The sequence below is a fragment of the Ostrea edulis genome, chromosome 7 (genome assembly GCF_947568905.1).
Source record: "Ostrea edulis chromosome 7, xbOstEdul1.1, whole genome shotgun sequence".
NCBI lineage: Eukaryota > Metazoa > Mollusca > Bivalvia > Ostreida > Ostreidae > Ostrea > Ostrea edulis.
Genome location: NC_079170.1, coordinates 20,737,988 through 20,763,888, shown reverse-complemented (window position 1 = coordinate 20,763,888; position 25,901 = coordinate 20,737,988). Strand labels below are relative to the sequence as shown.

The 25,901-nt window shown below is 35.6% G+C and overlaps 2 protein-coding genes and 1 long non-coding RNA gene across 5 annotated transcripts in view; 2 read left to right on the top strand and 1 right to left on the bottom strand.

Annotated features, from left to right (window-relative positions):
- Window positions 1–1,365: 1,365 nt before the first annotated feature.
- Window positions 1,366–13,672, top strand: LOC130046627 (E3 ubiquitin-protein ligase TRIM71-like). Its single transcript, XM_056143634.1, has 2 exons — window positions 1,366–1,465; window positions 11,523–13,672. The coding sequence occupies exon 2, from the start codon at window positions 11,534–11,536 to the stop codon at window positions 13,364–13,366; it is 1,833 nt and encodes a 610-aa protein (XP_055999609.1). The 5' UTR covers window positions 1,366–1,465; window positions 11,523–11,533; the 3' UTR covers window positions 13,367–13,672.
- An 8,564-nt stretch (window positions 13,673–22,236) lies between these two features.
- The window catches only part of LOC125655507 (tripartite motif-containing protein 45-like), a 26,051-nt gene continuing 22,386 nt past the window's right edge, over window positions 22,237–25,901 (top strand). For 2 of the 3 annotated variants that reach the window (XM_056143641.1, XM_056143636.1), the window contains exon 1: window positions 22,237–22,301. The gene's annotated coding sequence lies outside the window, so the exon portion shown is untranslated. The remainder of the gene's footprint in view (window positions 22,302–25,901) is intronic. The other variant, XM_056143642.1, reaches the window with a different exon arrangement.
- Window positions 23,449–25,901, bottom strand: part of LOC125660420 (uncharacterized) — a 3,025-nt gene continuing 572 nt past the window's right edge. Inside the window, exons 2-5 of the long non-coding RNA XR_008796725.1 lie at window positions 25,759–25,857; window positions 24,816–24,947; window positions 24,417–24,540; window positions 23,449–24,162 (exon numbers count right to left, since the gene is read on the bottom strand). This is a non-coding gene — a long non-coding RNA (uncharacterized LOC125660420). The remainder of the gene's footprint in view (window positions 24,163–24,416; window positions 24,541–24,815; window positions 24,948–25,758; window positions 25,858–25,901) is intronic.

The window sequence follows — 25,901 nt, the reverse complement described above, 5'->3', positions numbered from 1 at the left end:
TTATTGCTGCGCATTATACATTGACATAAAATCTTTATTGCTGCGCATTATGCATTGACAGAAAATTATAAAGTAATAGATAAAATATCTGTAAGTCAAGTTGTCAAATTCATTGGATTCAGACAACTAGCTTTGATCATATCTATAAAGTCAGTAAATCCATGATGAAATCATATCTTAAATCTTAAATGTGACTCAAAGTGTTGATAAAGTACAGTGGTCTGGTCACAAGTCAAGGATATACATGTGTACAAACTCTGTCTGTCTATCTTTATCTAATACCTTTATCCACTATTAGTTTATAGTCGCGGGACCTGGATGAGAGTGACGGTTACGTCTCGGTTATTAATGTGACTTTACCCATGTTCTGATGATTGAGTCATTGTAGAGTCTTTGGAATCAGAATTGTGATTTTTAATAAAAACGGCAACATGAACATACATTGATATTACATATATAATGAATAAAGTAAAGAAAAAGAAAAATACATGACAAAAGTTACCAAACCACATGGATAGTACGTGATATCTTACTCTCCTCAGAGTTAAAACATTACAACAAATACTTTTTATTGTAGCTTCAGTATTTCCTTATCGATGGATTGAATCGTGAATTAAGTTAGGTTTATTGTGTTACTCTTTTGGAAACACTAGCTGCGCTAAAGGTCTAAATGGCTGTTGGTAGTACCTGTCTGTTTTGGAAGAGAATGTTTAACGAAGAGGGCGAGTTTTTGCGATTTTGGCCTCTTCTATCCCATCTTTCTGTGCGTAAAAATATACAGGTACCTAGGTGCCTTTACTTGAGATCACCTTTCAAAATCTGAGAGAGAGAGAGAGAGAGAGAGAGAGAGAGAGAGAGAGAGAGAGAGAGAGAGAGAGAGAGTTCACCGGGTAAGAAGTTCTTGTCACAAAAGCAACAACCTTGCATTGCTTTTGCCTAAACTTAGAAACCGTGGTTTCAAAAACCTAAATAGGTAGAGGAATGGAGTCGCATGGTTAGGTCTTACTAGGTATGGGTAGGTGTGAGCGTTTATCCTTCACAACATAGGTTCAGTTTTTCAGTTCAATCTGATATTCTAACGTTTGATGCTCCTGTCGAGAAAGTGGGCGCGGCTATATATATTTATTTAACATCTAAAAATAACTACGTTTGTATTTCACGTTAAGTACACCCCGGATTCTATATGGCTGACACGTATCACTTGTATACAGGTGAATGCAATCGAGAGATGCAAGACTCCCCGTCACTCAATGATCACTCGTTTTATCAATCGGAACATCGATCGGCCTTTTCCGTCAAGGTAGAAAATCTCGTGATGAGGAAGAGGCGGGGACAGGAACCAGTTAGATTATAGAAAAAAAACCAACAAGCGACTACCAACGTTTAAAGACCAAGACGCTGAGTATAGCAACACCAAGTGACCAATATTAAGAGAACCAATCAATATAGACTGTCGCTTACTCAGGTATTTGGCATTCAATTTACTTATACATAATTTGTTATATTTGTAAATATTTTAATCATAGTATTGGAAGTACTGAAAAGTTCTAGGCTTGGTTGTGATGATGCTGTATGGATATACAATTTATGATAATACTATATATATGTAGGATATCAAATTAAAAAATTCAATAGTTTGCTGCAATGTTGTCGCACAATATCATTCAGAACAAACATCTATTTAAAAGAGCATCCAAAGCCAATAAATGAAATAACAACATCTACCAAAGGGACGCTTGCAAATCAATAGTCGAAGTGTATATCTCACTATTTTCATGAATGTTCTCAAATGATTGCAAAAGAATTATCATTTATCTGATAAAATATTAGAAATATGTTTCAGCATATCATTTCAATCAAATAGTGTGTTTCTTGACAATCTCCGGATTTTTCTTAAGTCGAAACCAATTCTAAATAATCTGATAAATTCTCACAAGTAGATGAATGCCTCATAGCATTTCTCAAATGACCCCAAAAGCCTTATCATTAGTCTCATAAAATCTGAGAAATATATCTCATCATCTCTAAGTGTATAATCTCAATATTTCTCATATTTTAAGGAAATAGTAAATCTAATTATTCCCAATTAAATTTCTACGTACATATAATTTATCTTCGAATTTTGATGATAGTTTTTAGTTTTAATCTGCTAGTACCAGCCTTCCTAAGACATGTGAAAATACCTAGTTGCCTTTTCTCAAGCAATTTCTTAATTAGACCTAGGTCTTTACTGTATTTTAAATGTATTTAACCTACCGACACATGATACCTTAGGTGAGAATTGAAGGAGAGTTTTCCCATCCACCGTACATTATATACATTTATATATGTTACGTAATATTGTGTAACAATAATAACATCTTCATGTGATTTGAAAACCACTACTTGAGGTGTCTTGATCTCTAGTAGCTTAACACAGGGCAAACGATGAACTCTTGTGACCTTGAGCTATTTGGTTTTTTTTTGGCTTATATAAACAATTGAAATCAATGTTTCAAAGAAGTATGCACAGTTTCTAGTCATTTGGCCCACAATATCGATGATTTCATTTGGAGCTCAAACCCAGGCATTCAAATAAGGAATGGATTAGCAAACCCAAAATCCGCTCAGTTTGATCAGCAGAATTATTTATGTCATATGAAGAGAGCTAGAAGTTGGCATAAAATTGCAGAAAAGCCATTTTCAATGAAAATATCCACAAATGCAGGTGATGTACCTTTCAGAAAACATACAGCGCATGCGTCGAGCAAATTCATATTCAAGCATGTTTTTTTTTTATCTTAAAATAATACACAATATCTATTATTTTCATTTTGCTCGACAAAACATGCACACATCTTTTCCTGAGCAATAATCTGTATGCTATTTGACATTTTTCAAGTTTATTTTGAAAAATATGCGGAAACTGTCGTATTCATTATCTCATAATACTATCCAATTAGGAATAGCATTATGATTTTGTTGACATATTATACCTGGTATCAATTTTACTTTCTTAAAACGCTGATTAAGGTTAATTCCAGACACATTTTAAAGAGAGAATTTTTAGGGCCTTTTTGTGTATACAAACGTACCTTGTTCTTTGACAAAATTGGCACAATCAATACTTTCCCCATTGGTAATTATGTACTATATATAGGATCCCCCATGGTTTGTGGATGGCTACGGTCTTTATCCAAAGATATGTTTTTTCTTCTATCCCCCGTGGATTGGTGATGATTATTCATAAAAAATGTCAGGCCTCCGAATCTGTGTCATAGATGACGTGCTGTCTTTGTAGAATTTGTTGTTGTCGCATGTTTGAATGTTAAGGATGATTATTCAACCATATACATTGCCATTCAGAGGGTTCATGCATTTCCAGTGTTAGATGTGCTTGTGTTCTTAATAGCTGTATTTGTGATTGATTTTTTTGTGTCCAGATGAATGTTTTGGATCGATTTATGAATTTGATATCCTCTAGATAAAGGAATAGACATGTGACAACAAATCTAGTTTGTCTGATTCATAATGTGAACCATCTAGTTTTTAAGAATCAGCCAACAAATACACGCTACGCTATTCAGTTCTGACGGTAAAGCGTTTTTCATTTTGAATTTCTAGAAATATGTCAGTAATTTCATGTCACCTAATGCTTGCTCTTATACGGCTTCATACTTAGATATTTTATTGAAAGTAGACATTAACGGCAAACTAACAACTCAACTGTATGACAAACGGGATGATTTCAGCTTCTCCATCGTCAACTTCCTACATTTATGTAGCAATATTCCATTATTACCTGCATATGGTGTTTATATATCTCAACTGATTCGATATGCAAGAGCTTGTTCTGGGTATAGTCAGTTTTTAAATCGAGGTAAGCTACTGACAAACAAGTTGATGGTACAGGGATTTTAACAGTCTCGATTGAAGTCAGCATTTCGTATATTCTATGGTCGTTATAACGATGTAGTTCGTAAATACAACCTCGCATTGGGTCAAATGCTGTCTGACGTGTTTCATACCGATTGTTAAGCCGTTCTTGGCACACTGATTTTGACTGCGGATAACTCCGTTTACCTGATCAGGATATGGGGCTCACGGCGGGTGTGACCGGTCAACAGGGGATGCTTACTCCTCCTAGGCACCTAATCCCACCTCTGGTGTGTCCAGGGGTCCGTGTTTGCCCAACTATCTATTTTGTATTGCTTGTAGGAGTTATGAGATTGATCACTGTTCGTTGTCTTCACCTTGCACTCAAACTTTCTTCCTCCCCAAATTTCTCTTTTGAATTAAGCAGTAAACATTTATCTTACTGAATATGATAAGTGTTGTCCTTAAGATGGGCATCAAGTTTTTGGAACATTCAATTGTATGTAAGATGGCACATCTGTATGAAAGGTGAAGATAACGAACAGTGATCAATCTCATAACTCCAATAACCAATACAAAATAGATAGTGGGCAAACACGGATCCCTGGACACACGAGAGGTGGGATCAGGTACCTAAGAAGAGTAATATTCCACTGTCGACCGGTCACACTCACCATGAACGCTTTATCCTGATCAGGCAAACGGAGTCACCCGTAGTCAAAATCAACGCACCAAGAACAACAGACACGAAACACGCCAGACAGCACCCGACCAAACAACAAGCCGCACCAACGAACAAGATCGCCACAACGAACACAAAATCCACAAAACATCGACCCCAACCGAGACTGACGAAACCCCTTCACCACCAACCCGCCTGCCAGCAGCGTGCCTCGTCTCAAAAACTGACCATACGCATATCAAGCTCTTGCGCATCGAATCAGCTGAGAGACACAAACACCACATGCAGGTGATTATGCAACCCCGCTACACAAATATGGAAAGTTGACGATGGAGAAGCTGGCTTCATCCCGTTTGTCATACAGTTGAGTTGCCAGCCTGCCGCCAATGTCTACATTCAATAAAATATCTAAATATAAAACAGAAGTTGAATGCTATGTTTTGTCTCCTATTTCGACCTCACAGAGATATATTGAATCGACATATGAATGAAAGGTATTATTGTTAATAGACAAAACGTCTTCGATATATCTAAATGACAAATTGAAGGCCACAACAAGGAATCTTTTCTTTTCACGTGGAAGTTTTTGAGTAAATTGTCCTTCATATGTTCCAGACCTCCTCGTGAGATTTTGTCATTCATCAAATACATTTGTAAAACATCTTGGAAGCATATCTCCGATTTCAACTATCATTACACATTTCCCTTGATTTTACTAGCTCCCCTCAGGATTCTGAAATACTTGTAGTTATATTCCGATTCTAATCTTGTGGATGTTAGATTGGTTCAATGACAGTCACTGTTACTTTGATTAGAACATGTTTACATGCAAGATTAACACAAAGGACAGTAACGTGTATATGTACACAGACAGTATACATGCACTGAATTATATCACGAGTGAGATGATTGTATCAATACTTAAAACTACTGCATACGCTGATAATGTCTTCATAGTTTATCGATAGGATGCGTCCAATACACCTCTATTTAGGAAAATTATAATTACACTCAGTACATTTTCGTCACATTCATGGTGCATATCATTAATATACAACAAAGACAGATTTATCTTCACTACTGACTCGCTATAAATTATGTTGGAATTGAACTAAACGTACAAGTCAAGATGAAACAATTGATGCAAGAGGTAAAGAATTATTAGATTTATATATTGGTAATCAACTAAGAATAATAAATGGCAGAATATTCGGAGATTGTTTTGGAAGATACACCTGTTATACAACAAAGCGTGCTAGTGTGATAGCCTCTGAGAAAATATTACCATGTATTATTTATTTTCATGTAAATCAGTTGCTCTCCGTATTCTCTGATTGCCATTCAGTACTGGAATGGCAAATATCACGTGAGCGGATAAAAGGATCTAATTTTAATTAGATTGGGCAAATATGTGCTGATTTTACTTTTAAAATATATGATGAAGTGTCTGTATTTCTGTTGAAACACAAGTTTATATGGGATTACAATTCAGCTGAGAAATTTTGTTTAGCACTTCGCAGCACTGAATTAACCAAGAAATTAAATCAATTTGTGAATGTTGAAATTATTAAAAACGTACAAAGTTGAATAGATAAAGGCTGTGATGATTTGACATCCATTATACTATCTGCAGCTAAACAATATACGAAAGAGAAAAAAATGTGTCCAGCAATAAAAACACACGCAAAAAAAAATGTTTTGATAACGAAAAGATTTATTAGAATATACAAATTTTTTTACTAAACACCTGAGAGATCCTTTGGTTCGAGGACACTTCTTTAAACTTAGGAGAAACTATGCAAAACTTAGGAATTTTAAATGTGGACAGTTCAAAGTCAGCATGCTTGAAAAGATTGATGAACTGTATGATAATAATCCGAAAATGTCTTTGAAATTAATAAGGAAACTCTCCGATGAGAAAGTGGATGACAAAGGATCCCAAATATCTTCTAAAGATTGGCTACACCATTTTATTATGTTAAATACTATTACAGATTACACACCTCAGATTAAAAACCGCCATTACACATTGTGCTGGGTTTTAGTCCCATTTTTGTTTTTTAAATGATTATATAGTTATATTCAGATATCAACAGAATGCATGCCTTGTTGTGATTAGAAAGTGGTTCATTGATTGTATTGGTTATTGTTTCTTGTTTGAGAAATTTTCACTCATATGTAGACGACAACAATACTGGTGAAGGGCTTCAGATTCAGGCCGAATGCTTGGCGCTTATGGTAAGTGCCGAGAATAGGCCTACAATTTTGCGGCCCTTCACCTCCATGGTGACATCCCCATATAAGTGAAAAATTCTCGAGAGGGACTTCAAACAAGATACAATCATTCAATGCGATCAATTATAAAACAACCACATGCACAGATTATCTATACATTGGGGTGTATGTAGTTGATGAATTGGAGTTATTAAAAAATCGTCTTCTGACAATTCAGATGTACATGTATTCTATTGTGTAACTATTAACGCCAGGGGGAATATTGTTTATTGATTTTTGATATTTCATGAGATTTTTAACATTTAATTTCATCGTTGACAAGGGTGGATGCGACGATGGGATAGGTACCATTCACTCTATTCATAAAACTACCACTATTGATCTCCATGCATAAGAAATATTTCAAGATCATTAGTTTAAAAACTCCACTTGTTTGGCAATCCTAATATGTTAAGCCTGGCTGCAGAGTATTTGATTCCAGATCCAGCACAATTTTCGGCTTCCATATTAAATGTAAGTGTAAATAAGTTCTGATAACATCATTATCATAACATTATGCCTATTATACGTCATGCATACAACACATTTCTGTACAAGTTTTTCATTGGCGGATTTAGGGGTGGTTTAACTTTTTTCACCACAAAGAAGTAGGTACAGTTTCTAAAGTCATTTGGCCCAAAATATCGATGATTTCACTTGGAGCTCAAACCCTGGCATTCAAATAGGAATAGATTAGCAAACCCAAAATCCGCTCAGTTTGATCAGCAAAATGATTTGTGTCCTATGACAAGAGCTAGAAGTTGGCATAAAATTGCAAAAATGCCATTTTCAATGAAAATATCCACAAATTCAGGTGGTTTCCTATCAGAAAACATACAGCGCATGCATATGCGTCGAGCAAATTCATATTCAAGCATGTTTTTCATCTTAAAATAATACACAATATATATCATTTTCATTTTAATCAAGAAATGTGCTCATCTTTTCCTGAGCAATAATCTGTATGACATTTGACAGTTTTCAGGCTTATTTTGAAGAGAAAAAAAAAGCCGGGAAATGTCTTATTCATAATGTCATAATGCTATCCAATAGATGATTTTCATATGACGTATTTTGACCACGAGTTATTCCCCTTGGCCGCCATCTTGTAGGTCAAACTGGTGGATTTTCCTCTTTGGGCAACCAATTTCAAACATGTAAGGCAGAAATATATGGGGGGAAATCTTTGCAATATTGCCACTATGAAGTACAAGATGCATTAACAAATGTATATTAATAAGAAAAACAGTTTATCTCCACCTCCGTGACCAGAACAACAAGGCTGATTTTGGTTGAATAATGAAGGAATCCGGGCATGTTAACCTATAATATGGCGGCCAATGGGAAATAACTCTTGCTTAATCGCTTCAATGGAAAACCATCTATACTTCTCATTACCAGCACATTAGAGTTATCGCGCTTTGATGGCTCTTGTGCGTCATTGGTAAGAAAATGCACAAATCTCGCGAGCAAGTTCTAGATTACTGGGACACAGCACCCCCCCCCCCCCCTTTTAAGTTAAAGTACATGGTGTACTTTTAAATAAAATAGCATTGGTCAAACTGCATTTTAAAAATATTCTAACACTAGTTTATCAAGGATGTTACATGTTTTTTTAAAACTCTACTACACCTATTATAAGAATTCCAAACAACATGTTCTCTGTCCTAAGTCAATCAATATTTTGTAATTTTCAAAATAGCTTAGATGCAGTTTAGAAACACATTTGTTGTGTTAATTAGTGTTATAAACGTCTAAAAAAAATGGAGTTTGACAAATATATAACTTATTCTAAAATATTTGAAAATGAGAGGGGGGGGGGGGGGGTACATTAACAATTACAAAGCCATATGAACATGTCCAAATTGTATGATAAAATAGAATGTCTTCATAATCTGACAGAATAATTTTAATAACATATGAATCCCATTAATTACAAGAAAAGTTATTGTGTCGGATGTGCATATTAGTTTTTCCCTTCACAGTTCTTCTTGCGATTGATGCTTTATATCGGTCAGATTTGGTACCTGCACTCCTTCACATAGTTTAATAAGTTCGTCTGTTTTCTTGTAAGAATAATCAATTCCTAAATTTGTCTTTAGAATTTTAATCAGTGTCGTGGTTTGCAGTCGGTTATAATATGTATTTGATACCATAATTTATATTACGTATGCCTAAGTAATGTTTACGTATATTGTCCCGGTATCACGACTTAACGCGCCTTTAATTTGAAGAGTTCCACTAATTGAAATGATAAGTATTAGGAATATCATTCTGATTTTGTTGACATGGCATACCTGGTATATATTTTACTTTCTTAAAACGCTGATTAAGGTTAATTCCTAACACATTTTATAGAGAGAAAATTTTTGGGCCTTTTTATGTATACAATCGTACCTTGTTATTTACAAGGCATTGTTGGCAGATGTATAGATGAAAACTTAGATTTGGCACCCAAAAAGCCTAAGTATCTTGGCTAATACTTGGCTTTCACATGTGCCTCCTTTCAGGAATCTTTGGTCAACTAATGTTTTTTTTTTAATTATTCATTCTTTTTTCATATTCACATAATCATCGATAAAAGTAATGAAGATATTAAATATTAATCATTTTATACATTCTCACACCATCTCGCACTCTTTCACACTACTATAATACAGCATTATTGGTTGAATACTTCTTATTCTAGGTTACGGATCAAAAATTGTTTTCCAGTTTTCCCAGTCTGTCAAATTTCAAAACTTCACATGATTTAATTGCTACAATTTTTTTCAACTTTCTATTTCAAAAAAAAAAAAAAGATAATGTATCACCCCAGTAATATGAGGAGTTTTGTTTTGTTTTGAACAATTGAAAATATGTTGTTTCGTATACAGAATTATGGAATTAACAACTTAATTACACAAACCGAAAGGCGTTTCAACAAATATAAAATTAGTTCCATTAAAACCCATTTTTTTTTTTATGTTTTTCTGAAAATATGCTTGCTAAGATTATTCGAAAGTTAGAGAGTATCAGAACAAGATATAACATAATTATGTTGTATTGTTTCCACATTTTTACAAAATGAACAACAGTCATCTGATATGACACTGATTTTCTTGAGGTAAGATTTCGTACGAAGAAGCTTATAAAGAATTCGATATTGCAACCACTGAACTTGGGTAGCAATGATTGCTTTAAAATAACTTTAAACAACTCCTTGACAGAAAAATTGCTTTCTAAATGTATAGATTATTCAGTGTTCCATTTTTTATTTGATTTGTATAGGAGATCATTGTTATTTATCATCATATAATGATTTGGAACACTTGTCGTTCAACAATATAGATTCAAAGTAAAATGGAATGAATGGTTGACAATCTGATCTCTTAACATACATTTTCTTTAGAAAACTTAGATATAGTACTGGTAATACTGTTGTATTACAGTGTACATACATTTGCTAGTCTACATTTTTGTGAAAAATCTTGTAGTAATAAAACAAAATCCATTTTCCTAAGAGTCTGCCATTATTTTCACACCATCTTGATGCCATGGTTTTTTTTAAAATGAACACCTTTATTACTAACAAACATATTTGTATTATGCCATGTTGGGATAAAACTGATTTTTTGCATGTGATATTTATCATCCATTTGTTTGTTATGTAAACAAGGCCCGTGTCATGTTTTCGTTTACAAATATACTAGTAAAGGTTTCATTTAAGGCAGAGGTTTTTTTTTTCAATTCATAAGTTAATTCTGAACACAATTATATAATATCTAGTGTTTGGAACATCTCATTTTGTTTTAAACATGCTATTTTCTATTAAGCAATCTATATGTAATCAAAAACATGCCGCAAGCCTTGTTTACATACCAGAGTGCTGTATCTGTATCTCACTTGTAACTCAACAACTGCTATTCAAATTTTGGTTGACCACTAGAAATACTTTAGATAAGCAGTGTTAAGTATGGAAATGGGGAAACAAATTGAAATTTTTCAGCACAAATCGCGTCCATGCCCCTTTAAAGATATATTAGAAATTTCACCACAGCCATTTTCATGCCACCCTTTAAGTAATCTTGGATGAAAATTTGTCTATTGACCCTGTCAATCTTCGAATTCCATATAGATAAAATAAAATACTCAGAAAAGACAAGGTACATGTATCTTTATCAGGATTTGGTATTGTAATAAACATAATATTCAGCTTTTAGGTAAAAGCAGTGTTTTGGCGACTGACTGAAGCAATGGGATTGAGTATTCTTCTATTCCACCAGCGTATCAAAGCTTTAATTTTTGGTATCTGAATACTATAATTTAAATCGACTATTTGTTTTCCATATCCACAGAAACTTCTATTCCACGTAAATTGAAAGAATTACATCCCCACTACAGCTTCCAATTTATTTGGTGATATACATGACTAGAGGATGTTTTAGAGCCTATCTCAACAATGTTTGTTTTTGAGCTGTTCAGTTTTAATTCAGAGAAAATCAAGTAGTAGTTTATAGTGCCAAGTGCAGCAAAAAGAAATTTTGGTGAACCACCAAGAGCCAAAGTTGTGTCGTCAGCATGTTGGTCAATCACTGTGTTTGCTAGCCCTATTTCGAAATTGCATAAACCGTAGAACCTGAAAATGACAACCATTTTGCACGTAAAACGACTCTGCATCAACACCCATTTTTGTGTTCTTTTCCTTTCACGAAGCTCATTTTTATTTTAGACGGAGTAGTCATGGCTCGGTCTCATGCCCAGGACATCATCCGATGTCAGTACTGTGAGGAGGAACCTGCTCTGTTTCAATGTGTTCCCTGTGGAGATGAACTCTGTCCTCGCTGTAAAACATTTCATCTAAAAAGCAAGGTTCCCTCTGGACACAACGTCATCCCTATATCCGAGAGACTCCACCCCACCAACAAGGTCAAAATGTGTGAAAGTCACCCGACCAAACCATACGATGCTTGTTGTGAAGATTGTCAAGTTCCGGTCTGCATTTTATGCATTCAAGAAATTCACAATACACACAGAATTGGGAAAATGCAGGATATGTACGAGAAACAAAAGGCTGCAGCCATAAAAGAACTGTCTGAAATGAAAATACAAAGGAGAGCGGATATCATACAAAGGATTAAAGATGTCGAAAATGGATTATCACGGATAACGACCAGCCACGAAAATCTGAGGAGGGAAATGAAGAGACAAGCCAAAGATTTTATGGATCATATCAACGCCATTTTAAATGAAGGTCTAAGCGAGTCTGAGTCAGACGAGAAAAAGAAGCTAGAAGAATTATCACAACATAAAGCCGAGTTAGAAGAATATCAACAGAACCTGGAACATGTCATTGAGAAACTAGAAAACCTCACAGAATCAAGTTCTCCTGCTGATCTCATCTTGTACCGGAAACAAAATCCTGACGTGATCAAACACTTAAAATTTCCAGATACCGTGGTAACTACTGATCCCACGTTCACGACCGGACAGTTCAACAAAACTTTGAACGAGAAACAGTTTGGACAAATGACCAAAAGTCAACTTACTCGAGTGAAGACAGATGATACGACCCAATACACACAAACAAAAACGACAGAAACCCAACCCACCCAATGGTTTCCATTGAAATCGGATGAAGAAAAAGCGGAAGAAGAGTTACAGAAAAGAAGGAAAGGGAAATTGGTGAAGACGTCCTTAAAATGTACATTATTGCTGAAAACGGTATTACAACACCCAGGCACGCTAAGTGATATAAAACCTGACAAGAAAGTGTTAAGTCACGTGGCGTGCGTTGGTGATAAAAGAGCATACATCAGTGGGAGTGGTTCTGGGATACTTTTGATTGACAGGTCAAGTACACACCTGGACACGATCGGTACATCTGGTGAACCGTCTGGCCTGGCTGTGATGAAGGACGGGAGTCTGATTTATTCTGTCCGAGAAGATTGTGCCATCTACCGAGTGTCTCCCAATAAACAGATCACAAAACTTGTAAACACACCGGACAAACCTGTAGGTCTGTGTCTTACCGGTTCAGGAGAAATCCTGGTCTGTCTGGATAGTCGTGCTTATTTGATGCTAACAAGTACAGTTAGAGTTAGAGTGGTCCGGTACAACTGCAGCGGTACAAAAATCCAGGAGTTTCAAATATCCCAAAATATGACTGGTGTAGTACCAAGAGAATGGCCTATCTGTGAGAATGTGAATGCTGATATCTGTACTGTTGATATGCGTTCTGATCATATGTATAAATTTAGTGCTAGGAATAGAGTAGTGGTATATGACAAGTCTGGGAACCATCGCTTTCAGTATGGCAGGCGAGGTGGGACTCAGAAGTTTGATCACCTTGAGCCACGTGGTCTGGCTACCGACAGCCTAGGTCACATCCTCATCTCAGACGGCTTTAACCATGTCGTGCATCTTATTAGCCAGGACGGGCAGTTCATCGCCTATATCCTGACAAAGGATGACGGGATAGCATGTCCGTGGGGGATCGCTGTGGACCAGTCCGACAACTTGTGGTTGGTAGAACATAAAGGATCCCGTGTAAAAGTGTACCAGTATCTGTCGTAAAAGTCTACCAGTATCTGTCGTAAAGTTCAACTTAATATATCATACATATACTATCGATACAGACATATGTGCCATTATATGCTGTTAGTAGCCTTGTGTAATCTATTTAAAAATATGCATTCATTTTACATACATTACCGTAGTAACGAAAGGTTATCCGTGAAATAAGTCCCACAGCCTGTGTAGAAGATAACATTGTATTGAGACAGTATCATTCCATGCTATTGAGGTTATCGTTCTTTCAATATTTACATACGGTACCATACATTCATGTATTACTAAAAGAGAATAAAGTATGTAAAGAAGTATTACACTTGCTAATGTAAAGGAGAGGAGAATATTTCATGTATGACAAAGCATGGCGGTATATCATGTTCATATGTGGACCAGTCTAGAAACAGAAAAGATGAAAAAGTGGACACGTTCATGGAGAAACCGTTGACTGTAGTATTCCATGCAAGTGTCGCATTAAACAATTGTTTTACCTCATATATCAAATAGTAACCGGAAGTTGTCATTATTTGAATATATACATCCAGGCATGAAAGGTGGAGATAACGAACAGTGATCAATCTCATAACTCCAATAAGCAATACAAAATAGATGGTTGGGCAAACACGGACTCCTGGACACACCAATCTCATAACTCCTATAAGCAATACAAAATAGATAGTTGGGCAAACACGGACCCTGGACACACTAGAGGTGGGATCAGGTACCTAGGAGTAAGCATCCCCTGTCGACCGGTCACACCCACCGTGGGCCCTATATCCTGATCAGATAAACAGAGTTATCCGAAGTTAAAATCAGTGTTCCAAGAACAGCCTAACAATCGGTGAAACACGTCAGAAAGCATATGACCCAATGATAGGTTGTTTTGACGAACTAGATCGTTATAACGAACATAGAATTTTGCGAAATGCTGACTTCAATCGAGACTGTTGAAACCCCTGTACCATCACCTTGTTTGTCGGTAGTTTGCCTCGATTTAAAAACTGACCATACTCAGAACAAGCTCTTGCGTATCGAATCAGTTGAGAGATATAAACACCATATGCAGGTGATAATGGAATATTGCTTCATAAGTATGAGAAGTTGACGACGGAGAAGCTGAAATAATTCCATTTGTCATACAGTTGAGTTGTCAGTGCCGTTAATGTCTACTTTCAATAAAATATCTAAGTATGAAGCAGAAGTGGACGACTCTGTGGTGTCTTTTATTTCGAGCTCACAGGGATATATCGAATTGACATATGAATGGAAGTTATTATTGTTGATAGACAAAACGTCGTCGATATATCTAAGTGTCGAATTGAAGGCCACGTAGAAGTTTTTGAATAATTCTGCTTCATATAAATATAGAAACAGATCAGCTAACAAAGGAGCTCATATCGTGCCCATGGGAATTCCAACAGACTGTTGAAAGGATCACTAAAAGACCACGAAGATATTGTCAATGAGGAACTCTAGCATATTTATGACCCCCTTCAAAGAAGAGGGGCATATTGGTTTGCACCTGTCGGTCGGTAGACCACATGTCCGCTCAATATCTTGAGAACCATTCACTTGATCGTAATGATATTTCATATGTGAGTTAGTTATGAAAAGAAAAGGACCCCTATTGTTTTTCAGGTCAAAAGGTCAAGGGTCAATCTACTCTGGATATAGGAATATACTGTCCGCTCAATATCTTGAGAACCCTTTGCTTGACAGACATCAAACTTGGTACACTGGTACATCTTAAGGAGTAGATGTCCCCATTGATTTTGAGGTCACCTGGTCAAAGGTCATGGGTCAAACTGGACATAGGAATATATTGACCACTCAATGTCTCGAGAATCCTTTGCTTGACAGACATCAAACTTGGTACACTGGTATATCTCTAGACGAAGATGACCCCTATTGATTTTGAGATCACATGGTTAAGGGTCAAGCTGGACATTGGAATATACTGTCTGCTCAATATCTTGAGATCCCTTTGCTTGACATACATCAAACTTGGTACACTGGTATATCTTCAAGAGAAGAGGACCCCTATTGAAATTGAGGTCACATGGTCAAAGGTCAAGGGTCATACTGGACATAGGAATATACTGTCTGCTCAATATCTCGAGAACCCTTTGCTTGACAGACATCAAACTTGATACACTGGTACATCATCAGGAGAAAATGACACCTATTGATTTTGAGGTCGCGTAGTCAAAGGTCAAGGGTCAAACTGGACATAGAAATATACTGTCCGTTCAATATCTTCAGAACCCTTTGCTTGAAAGACATCAAACTTGGTACACTGGTACATCTTCAGGAGAAGACGACCCCTATTGATTTTCAGATCACGTGGTCAAAAGTCAAGGGTCAAACTGGACATAGGAATATACTGTCCGCTCAATATCTTGGAAACCCTTTGCTTGATAGACATCAAACTTAGTACACTGGTACATCATCAGGAGAAGATGACATCTATTGATTTTGAGGTCATGTAATGAAAGGTCAAGGATCGAACTGGACATAGGAATATACTGTCCGCTCAATATTTAGAGAACCCTTTGCTTGACAGACATCAAACTTAGTACACTGGTACATCAACAGGTGAAGACGACCCCCATTGATTTTAAGATCACATGGTCAAAGGTCAAGGGTCAAATTGGACATTGAATGTACTATCCATTCAATATCTTAAGAACCCTTTGCTTGACAGACATCAAACATGGTATACTTGTACATCTTCAGGAGAAGACGACTCCTATTGATTGTTAGATCACATGGTCAAAGGTCAAGGGTCAAACTGGATATTGGAATATACTGTCTGCTCAATATCTTGAGAACCCTTTGCTTGACAGACACCAATCTTGGTACACTGGTACATCATCAGGAGAAGATGACATCTATTGATTTTGAGGTCACGTATTCAAGGGTCAATCTGGACATAGGAATATACTGTACATTCAATATATTTAGAACCCTTTGCTTGACAGACATCAAACTTGGTACATTGGTACATATTTAGGAGTTGATGACCCCTATTGATTTTTAGGTCACATGGTCAATCCACTCTTGACATAGGAAGATATTGTCTGTTCAGTATTTTGAATTGGTGATACTACTCTCAATTAAATGATGTGTGTGTATAACCCTTTTCAATTTTGCCCCATGGAGGGCATATGTGTTTTACAAACATCTCTCGTTTTTATTTCAACTTCAGAGTACATGTGCGTGGAATCAGAGTGGTGTTTAACAAAGTAATTTTTTGGATGACTGGTCACTAGATATGAATATTTCCATTTTCCATTTTTGTCGAAGAAACAACTGTCTCTGGTGTCAAAAAATCTAGTCTTTAATTTATCGTGAGGAATGGTCGTGTAAAGTGTTGAAAAGTCGTGGGTTTTGATGTTATTGATTTGGGAAAAGTTTTTTCGATTTCAGGTTTACGAAAAGTTCTGATGAATGTTTTAGAATCCACATTTGATTAACACCACTTCTGGCATATGTAGTCGCTCAGCAAGTTTGAAGATTCTTCTTCACAGCTGTTAAAATTTTCGTGAGGATCAACGATAGAGGCTTGGTAGAGCACTTACTGGATCCAGCAATGTATCTTTGTAAGGGTTTTTATGTAGTTTAGGAATCCAGTATAGGTACGGTATCTCATATTCATTCGACCCATTCTCTGGGATATTAAAACTGAAGCATGATTTTGAAGAATTTCATCTTTTGAAAGGGCAGTTGGAGTATAAGTACGATTACCAAAAGTGGAATTAATGCAAAGTACGTTTAAAATACAGTTGTAATGATGAGCCTTACAAACAAAGACAATGTTGTTACAAGCTTTTTCAGCTGGAACCAAAACAAATTCCTCATATAAACTATCTAACTCTTTGATCACTTCTGGTTAACTAGACACAGAAGGAGAGATGGTACGTGCTTTTGATTTAATATGTCTAATACGGGATTTTAATGTTCCGCTTATGGTTTTAACCTATTCTGACAATGTATCTGTTCTTCTTTTTCATATTTAGCCCATCGTCGACAGAATTCATAATAGAGATGAAGCTCTGTCGAAAATTACAAGACCGAGGTTCTCTGTATTTAGGACCTTTTAGAATAAGTGATCCGAGGTCCTCATATTCAACTATATCAACATCACCAGTAATGACATGTCCAGCTGGACTATAGTTGAAAGAAGATGAAGAACAAGACTACGTTGATGTAATACGTATAAGATGGCATATATCTGGGCACTGCAATGTTTGTTTATAATTAAAAAGTTTGAATGCAATTTAGTAGAAGTATATTTGTAGGAAAGACAGGGTGTAGACTTGAACTTGAAATGTGTTGGAATACACGACTGAACCCTTTTATGACGAAGAATGTTGCTTATGTTGACGGCATCTATTCCTTTGTAAATTTGAGCTTAAGGAACTGGCGGCCTGATTTGGAAGGAATATCTGGGTTAAGGAGCCTGTGATTGGAAACATCCATAATCATAGAATTCAGTCGATATTCAGGTGTTGAAAAATCCAAGTACATGTATAGACTAGCTATGGCTTCTTCAAATAACGTATGTAAAACTCTCAATTGAACCGAGTAAAGTTTCGTACGAATATGATGTGGACCTAATTGTCTGTGGACGTAGGTAAAAGTGAATCAAACGTGACATCATTTATACCTGGTCTTTTATATGAACGATGTCCATGACTACATTTCCGTCTTTGAGTATTGGGAAAGAGTCCCATCACATTCACGCTATTTCCTTGTGGACTAGTCAAATTTCCTACATCATATACATTAGCATTGCATCCATATGGAAATGCAGTGCCCAGGGTCCTGATCCAGTGATCTTCTCGTTGTCTACGAAAGGGGTACTTTATGTTGGATTATTTGTGTGATGGTAATTTATTTTCCAAAATATTTCCCCTTATGGACAAGTTGGAGTGGCCGGGTACATTAAAATGCTTGTAAAGAAGTTGTTTACCACCATTATTCATTTGAAATCTGTGCCCTGATATTCTTTTATTAAGTGAATCCTTAGTTTATCCCACATAAATTAAACCCCACAGGCTACACTCAATAGCATAGACAATGTTAAAAGATTTACAAGTCAAATTATCAAAAGTTTTGGTACAGAAACTACGTCAAGTGAGATTACTACTAAATGAATTTCTAGTGATCAGTATATCACAAGTTTTACACTTTTTACAGTTTTTTAACAGAACATTTTGAGATGCATCAAAGACAAAATAACGAAGAATTTACGTCACTTACAAATATGAAGAAAGGAGAGGAATTCATTTTATTGATGCTATCTGTAATATTTAATGAATTTAGATTAGATGAACATTTTGTATACTAGATTGTTTGTTAAAACATTCAGTTCGAAATTCAATGTGCAGAAATTTCCAGTTGACTGAAATTGAACACCGCGACAATGAAAAGGTGAAGATAACGAACATTGATCAGTTGTAGTCTCATTGTTTAGGTAAATACTGGTAAATTGGAAATGTTTTTCATGCGTAAAGAAAACGAGATCAAGTTTCCCAATTGTAACTTATAAATTGAACCTCGTTTATAGGCGGGGCCCCAATAGTGATCAGTCCGTTCTATAGGCGGGGCTCTATAGTGATTATTTGTTTTGGTTATCCCTGCAGGGCTTGAATTGAACATATATTCATGAAAGGTGAAGATAACTAACAGTGATTCATTAAATCACATTAATGGGTTACAGCTGAAGGTCTGAGTTTAAACTTTGTTGAACTTATTCTAAACCTTGAAATTAGCAAATTACAGTGTATATTTTTTTCGGATTATTTCCTTGTGTCCCAGTAACTATTGCAGATGAATTTAAATGGTTTTGCTACCATTGAATTGCATTATTGGTGTGTTTTGACATGAATATATGTGGCACTTTTTAGTCAGTGTATGTGGTTATGTGTCTTTTTTGTCCAATTGTTTTTGTTTGTTCCTTTCTATTATTATTGACATGTACATGTATGTATGATTTGTTTCATTTTAGTTGCATTCTAAAAATATTTCATTCACTAATAAACTGGAACACAACAGTAAGTTAGTTGCGTAATATCAATTGAACACTTTATACCGTAAACTACCATTACAACTGTTTTCACATTTTTACCACCACTTGACAAATTTCCAAAATCCAAAATAGTCTTCTCTACATCATATCTGTAAGAATTACATGGTCATGTAGAGCATTTCATGATCCAGGGTGGGGAGCAGAGTGGAGCGGATCAGAAACCCTTGACTTGGGAAGATGGGTAGTGACCAAACTGGGCATAAAGAGTTTATGTGTAAAATATTTGAATAGCATAGCCGTTAATGCTATTGATTGATTGTGTCTTGTTTAACGTTCCTCTCGATAATTTTTAATTCATATGGAGATGTCACCAAGACTACTAAAGGGCTGCAAAATTTAGGCCTTTGTTCGACGCATACGGCCATTGAGCAGTGAATGTTCTTTAGCGTGCCACACCTACTGTGACACGGGACATCCGATTTTAAGGCCACCTCCGAGGACTCGCGACATTCACACCTGATGCCGAGCGTTTGGCGATGGAACTGTCACTACCTAATTTAACGACCTAGGTCTGTCGCGGCCGGTATTAGAACCCCGACCGTTCACATACAGGGCGAACACTTTACATTTTACTTGTAGGAGTTATGAGATTGATCACTGTGCGTTATCTTCACCTTTCTAGACCACCGCAGCGGTAGGTATGCTATTGATACTAAAGTTTGATTATAGATATTTAAAAAGAGCAGGTGTACTTTACCAACATTGTAGATTTCATGATCCAAGGACAGGGTTTCAGTTATAACAACATCATATAAAGTATGTATTTCAAAATGTTGAAAAGTTTCAAGACATTTTTTCCTATCCATATTTGTTATTTCTTTACAGAAAATGTATTATATAGTTCTGCGAAAATAAAGAATAATGCATGAACCTTTTTTTAACCGTTGTTCCTGCTCATCAACATTACACACATAATTCATGAAGTCAGCTTAGCGCTTTTCAGTACTTTCAGTACTTTGATTAAATGTTGGAACCTAAAACTGCTGCTCCCTCCCTAGATATATGTAAGCACTCCATCGGGTTCTATAAATTTCGACACTGGTTTTCCATTTACTGTAAAATTGATGTTTTCACAGAATTATTTTTTCATTATCTATTTGAGAATAACATTGACTAATTCCACCATGTTGTTTCGTTCCGAGCTATCTTTTCTTGGTGTCTCCTTACTTGAGGGCAAGACTTATACTTCTGCTAAGAGGTTTGATCATAGATCATAGTATTTAATTGTTAAGATTTTTTTGCACATCTTTCAGAATTTGTCTGATACTTAATCTCACTTGTCAAAGTATGCAGTATTATGGTTTTTGGTTGTGGTTCCAAATCGTATTTTGTTACAGTTTCTATAGCGCTCTCTAAAGTGTCGTTACATATCCATGGTCAGTGAAAGGTTTTCGAGAGGGACGTTAAACTATATACAATCAATCAATCTAAAGTGTAGACGGTTTACATATACCTGTTGTGTTTGGGTCCATCGCTGCAGGTAGCTCTATTTTAGGTTTTGAAGTTCCGATCAGTATAGGGTAGATATGGTTTTTTTGTCCCTTGGAGAGCTTGAAGAGAAGACTCCTCTATCGGTATTGATACAGCTCTAGTATTGTCTTTCGGAGTTTCCTCGATGTTAGGTGACTGTAAGGTGAAGATAACGAACAGTGATCAATCTCATAACTCCTATAAGCAATACAAAATAGATAGTTGGGCAAACACGGACCCCTGGACACACCAGAGGTGGGATCAGGTGCCTAGGAGGAGTAAGGATCCCCTGTTGACCGGTCACACCCACCGTGAACCCTATATCCTAATCAGGTAAACGGAGTTATCCGCAGTCAAAATCAGTGTGGTTTTGCTAACCACTGTAAATTTACTTGCATTGCTATCTGTGTTTTCTTTTTTGAAGGCTATTTAATATGAATAGTTTTCAATTCAGGCTGATACAGAGTATTGTTATAGCAAACTTAGAAAAAAGTGAACTGCACTGATATTTTCCCTGATGCTATTCCAGATTACCCCCCCCCTTGATAAAAACGGGGCGGTAAATCAAATATTGTATTGTTTTCTTTATAAAAACGTTGATGAAAGAAATAAATGCTGAAGAAAACTTAAATATAAAATAATTTAAATATGTATGTGAACATACTATTATTAGATCATTTATGATTTTGATCATGAGCATTTTTAACTGAAAAAAAAATGGACGAAAAGTATCAACTGAAATTTGCATATTTCTATAGCAACATCGTTAACCCCCCCCCCCCCACCCCACACACACACACAGTTTGTCCAATTATGAATTAAATAATGTAGTAGACTATATGTTTTATTTGTTATAATGATGTTTAAGGCATGTAGCAGCCCACTACGTCCCCCTCTTTGACAACGCATGTTACTTACTGAACCATTAAAATTATTTCTAGATATAAAATCGGATCCACCTTCTCCGGGTTTTACATGATAGCATAGCATTAATTAGTGATTGGTAGTTAAAATGTAAGGTTGAACTGGTGAACCGTATATTGTATTGATAAAGGATGAACCTTTACCTCCGTCACCATCCAGTGGCGGATCCGATATTTCAGAAAAGGGGGGCCACATATGAAAGTCTTATTAGTATTATCTAAAAACAATACTTAGCCATTTTGGGTGCCAAATCTGGAATTTTACTCAGATTATTTCTAAATGTGCCCCCCTCTAAAGCTGCCACTACCATCAAACAACATAGGATCGAGTTTCGTGTAGAACAACTCTTTAGGGGCGAACCATCTCAGGGCAAACGTCCTTTGGGGCGAAACGTCCCGTTACCGATTTACAGAACTAGCCGAAACATGGTTCCTACCATGCCAGCGAATGCGGGTGGTTTCTAGCCTGGTACCCGAGGCCTTCCGATGTTCAAAGAACGAAGGCCAGGCATCGGATGTCGAATGGATTCTTCCACTGATCAAAATCCAATATGGCGGACTCAATGGTAAGTAATGGGAATGTACGTAAATGAGCGTATCATGGCTTAATTAGCTGTGTCACTTTCGATTTTATGTCATTAATTGCCAGAGACAGACCTTAGCAAATGTATAATACTTGGTTTTCCATGTGACACGCTTGTTTGATATAGTCTTATCCCTTTGTTTTCAAGTAAGGTGATTCATCAACTCGCATATTTTTCACGTGTGTTAAATTAAATCTAACCGTGTCACTTCGTTTTTTCTACTATTGATGGGTTGTATTGGGTTGCTGGCGAAGATACATACTGAGTTTTATAGATGACACGCGCCAGTTTTCTTATTTTAAACCGACAATTTCAGATCGAATTTCCTCGACTCATTTTGACTGGTTATCCTTGTTAAGCAGTATAAATATTATTGCAACTGCTAGCTGTTTATGAGCCACCCTTGCAGTTTGTAAATAATTGATATTAAGCAAGATAACATTTTATTCTAGAAAGATACAAGTTAAACCTACATGCACAAATTATGTAAACACAATGTGGAAATTAGTTTTGGCCTCAAGATCGAATGCCTGTATAGTTGTATATTGTTTAACGTCCCTCTCGAGAATATTTCACTCATATGGACCCAAGAACTTCCATCCAACGATTTTCAGGCCCTTTTATGTTGTGATCTTATGCTAGTTCAGTTCTTAATATATTTTAATGTACATCATATATATGTCAGTTACAATCATTGTTTGATTCTCTATTGTTTAAAATTCATCCATATTCAAGGGTCACCATCAATTGTCTGTATTTAGACCTATACTTGGTACTTAGGCCTTTTGAGCAGTGAGGATCAGACTGTTCTTAATTGTGCCACAATATTTCAGTTAACAATCTTATTCAATGATCACTCTATGTTAACTCTTTTCTCATAATATGCAATCAGGTGCAGAGGACCTATTCTGACCCAGATAAACACTGGGTTACAAAGACATTTCTCTCAGCTAGATTTAAATGCTAGATTTACCTAAATTTCAGAATATTAGACTTTCTTCATGAACAAAGAATATATTCAATTCAAATGCTTTATTGACGACTAGTAAACACGAGGCATGCATTATATATACTAAGCTGTATGTATATTATATATATACATATATATATATCACACCAACCAGTATCAACTGTACAAGAATAATACAATATGTACTCTCCAAGGCTACTAGTTCTTAATATATGCCAACATGGTGTACTGGTGCACACTTTCGTATCTGTACGATGGAGGAACAGGTTCGATTCCTGTTGTTGGCTTTCCTTTGAAAGAACTAGTAGAGATCTTCCATTGTTTAAAAATACTTCAATATATCATAGCATTTAATGTCAAAGACACACACTTGCACAGAAAACATGTTTACTAGTCTAATGAAATAGCTAAATTTCATTTAAAATAATTATTTGCATAGAAAAGGTTTCTAATAAAAGAAGGTTGTGATCAAGCATTTCTTGTGCAACACATTCCCATCTGAAAGTTAGCAAAATTCCTCATAAGTTTTATCCCCAAGTAACTGAAACATGTCTGTGTTGCATGTATCCATTTCAAAGATTTTTCAATTTCCACATGAAATAATGCCAAATCTCCTTTTTCGGGTCTTTTATGTCATATATTTCTCTGGCCATACAGTGGAATGAATTACTACTCCTCCTACTGTTAGCTAACTTCTTGATTTGAGAACTGACACTCTCAAACTTCCTCCATAAGTCTTTCTCAAAAAGCTCACCTCTGATCTAAAAATTAAAAACAATATCACAAAACATCAGTATAATCAGTAAAGATTTGCATTGATATGGATCAGGAATAGTAGTAAATACACAATGCACATATATCATAAATATTAATTATGTCGTTACATGTATTTTATCATAGATAAATAATGAAACAAGTCTGTAATTTTTGCAGATGAACAACCAACTGTGAATTTTGAATGTCAATATATTTCCCTTTTCATCTAAAGTTTTATATTCATGAAGGTTTTACTTACACAAACAAGAGGGAGGGAATGCTGATGTCTGCTTGTATGCATCCCATATTCTTCACTTCCACTCAAAAAATTCTCATTTTTAAGGAAGTCTTATGAAGATCTGGCTTCTCCTTTTTTAAAGGGTCTGCATGATGCACATGAAATAAAACAAGGCAGGTCAGTTCATTCCATACAAAAAAATCATGCACTTTTCACTATTGTGTTTTATCAATACAGAAATGGTCAGTATCTAATATAATCAATTTGGGATTGAATTTCTTCCACTAACAAATAGAACATATTTTAGAATATGATAAACTTCTCACACCTTTAGATGCCAGAAATAATTGTTTTTGTTATTGCTGTAAGAGGTGGGAAACTTGAAATAACAGACTGTAACAAATTGATTTTGTTGTTAACCTGTTCTGAAAGTCTGTAATTCTTCATTCAAGTTGGATGTTAATTCCTTCCAATATGAATTAGTGTGGAGGAGGATGGGTCCTTGAATACCCCTTTAGAATTTCTTTCTCGATGTCTTTTTCCATCTGGAGTCTGTAGACTACACGGTAAAATAAAGAGATCAATCTGGTTATCTTTCTTTTCCTTTTTCCACAAAACTATATTAAGAGTCATTAATTTGGTACACAAGTACCACAAATTTAATGTATTGAAAACTATCTTGAAATTTGCAATACAGTGAGAGAAACATAAATGCAAAACTTTGTTTTGGGGGATGAATATCTTGGGGTTTCTCCAGATTGTGATCTTCTACATTTTTTCTTTGAAGCTTTAGCAGGTGTGATTTTATTATCAAATCCAAGCAGTACAATGAGTTTGTGCAAAAGCATAACAATGAAATGTTACTATAGTGCCATATTGTGTACTTCACATTATGTAAAATTTGTTTTTGTTGTGATACAGAATTCCTGGCTACTACAGCCTAAGATTTTTAAATTGAAGTGTATGAACTCAGTTCTCTCATAAAGAAGACAAAGAATTACAAACAAATGCAAAATATAATGCTAACACAAAAATAGAATACCTCAATGTATAACTTTTGGCAATATATAAAAATTGTGGACCGACACACAAATATAATTTTAGACAAACAGGACAGTGAATCAGTGAGGAATAGTAACTGTTGACAATGAAATTGTTAGTGACCCCTTCTGAAATCTGAAGAATATTCAAAGTAAACCAAAGTAACAACAGAAACTTTAAATCAAGCCTATTGGATCAAGCATAAAGTTGGCAGGTCAACATAAGAATTAAATAATTACATTGTCAGACACCATGTTACTGAATTATAAAATGCATAAATAGCCTTAACTGCTACACAAGCAATATATATATCTTATTATACCTGTTGGCATGGTTTTGCATATTCATGAAGCATTATATATGAGGGTGTTTTTTCATCTACTATCATGTGTTTCTTCTTTCCATATGTATGGAAATTCATCTGAAATTGAAACGATTAATATACATAATATTGAGAATCTGTAA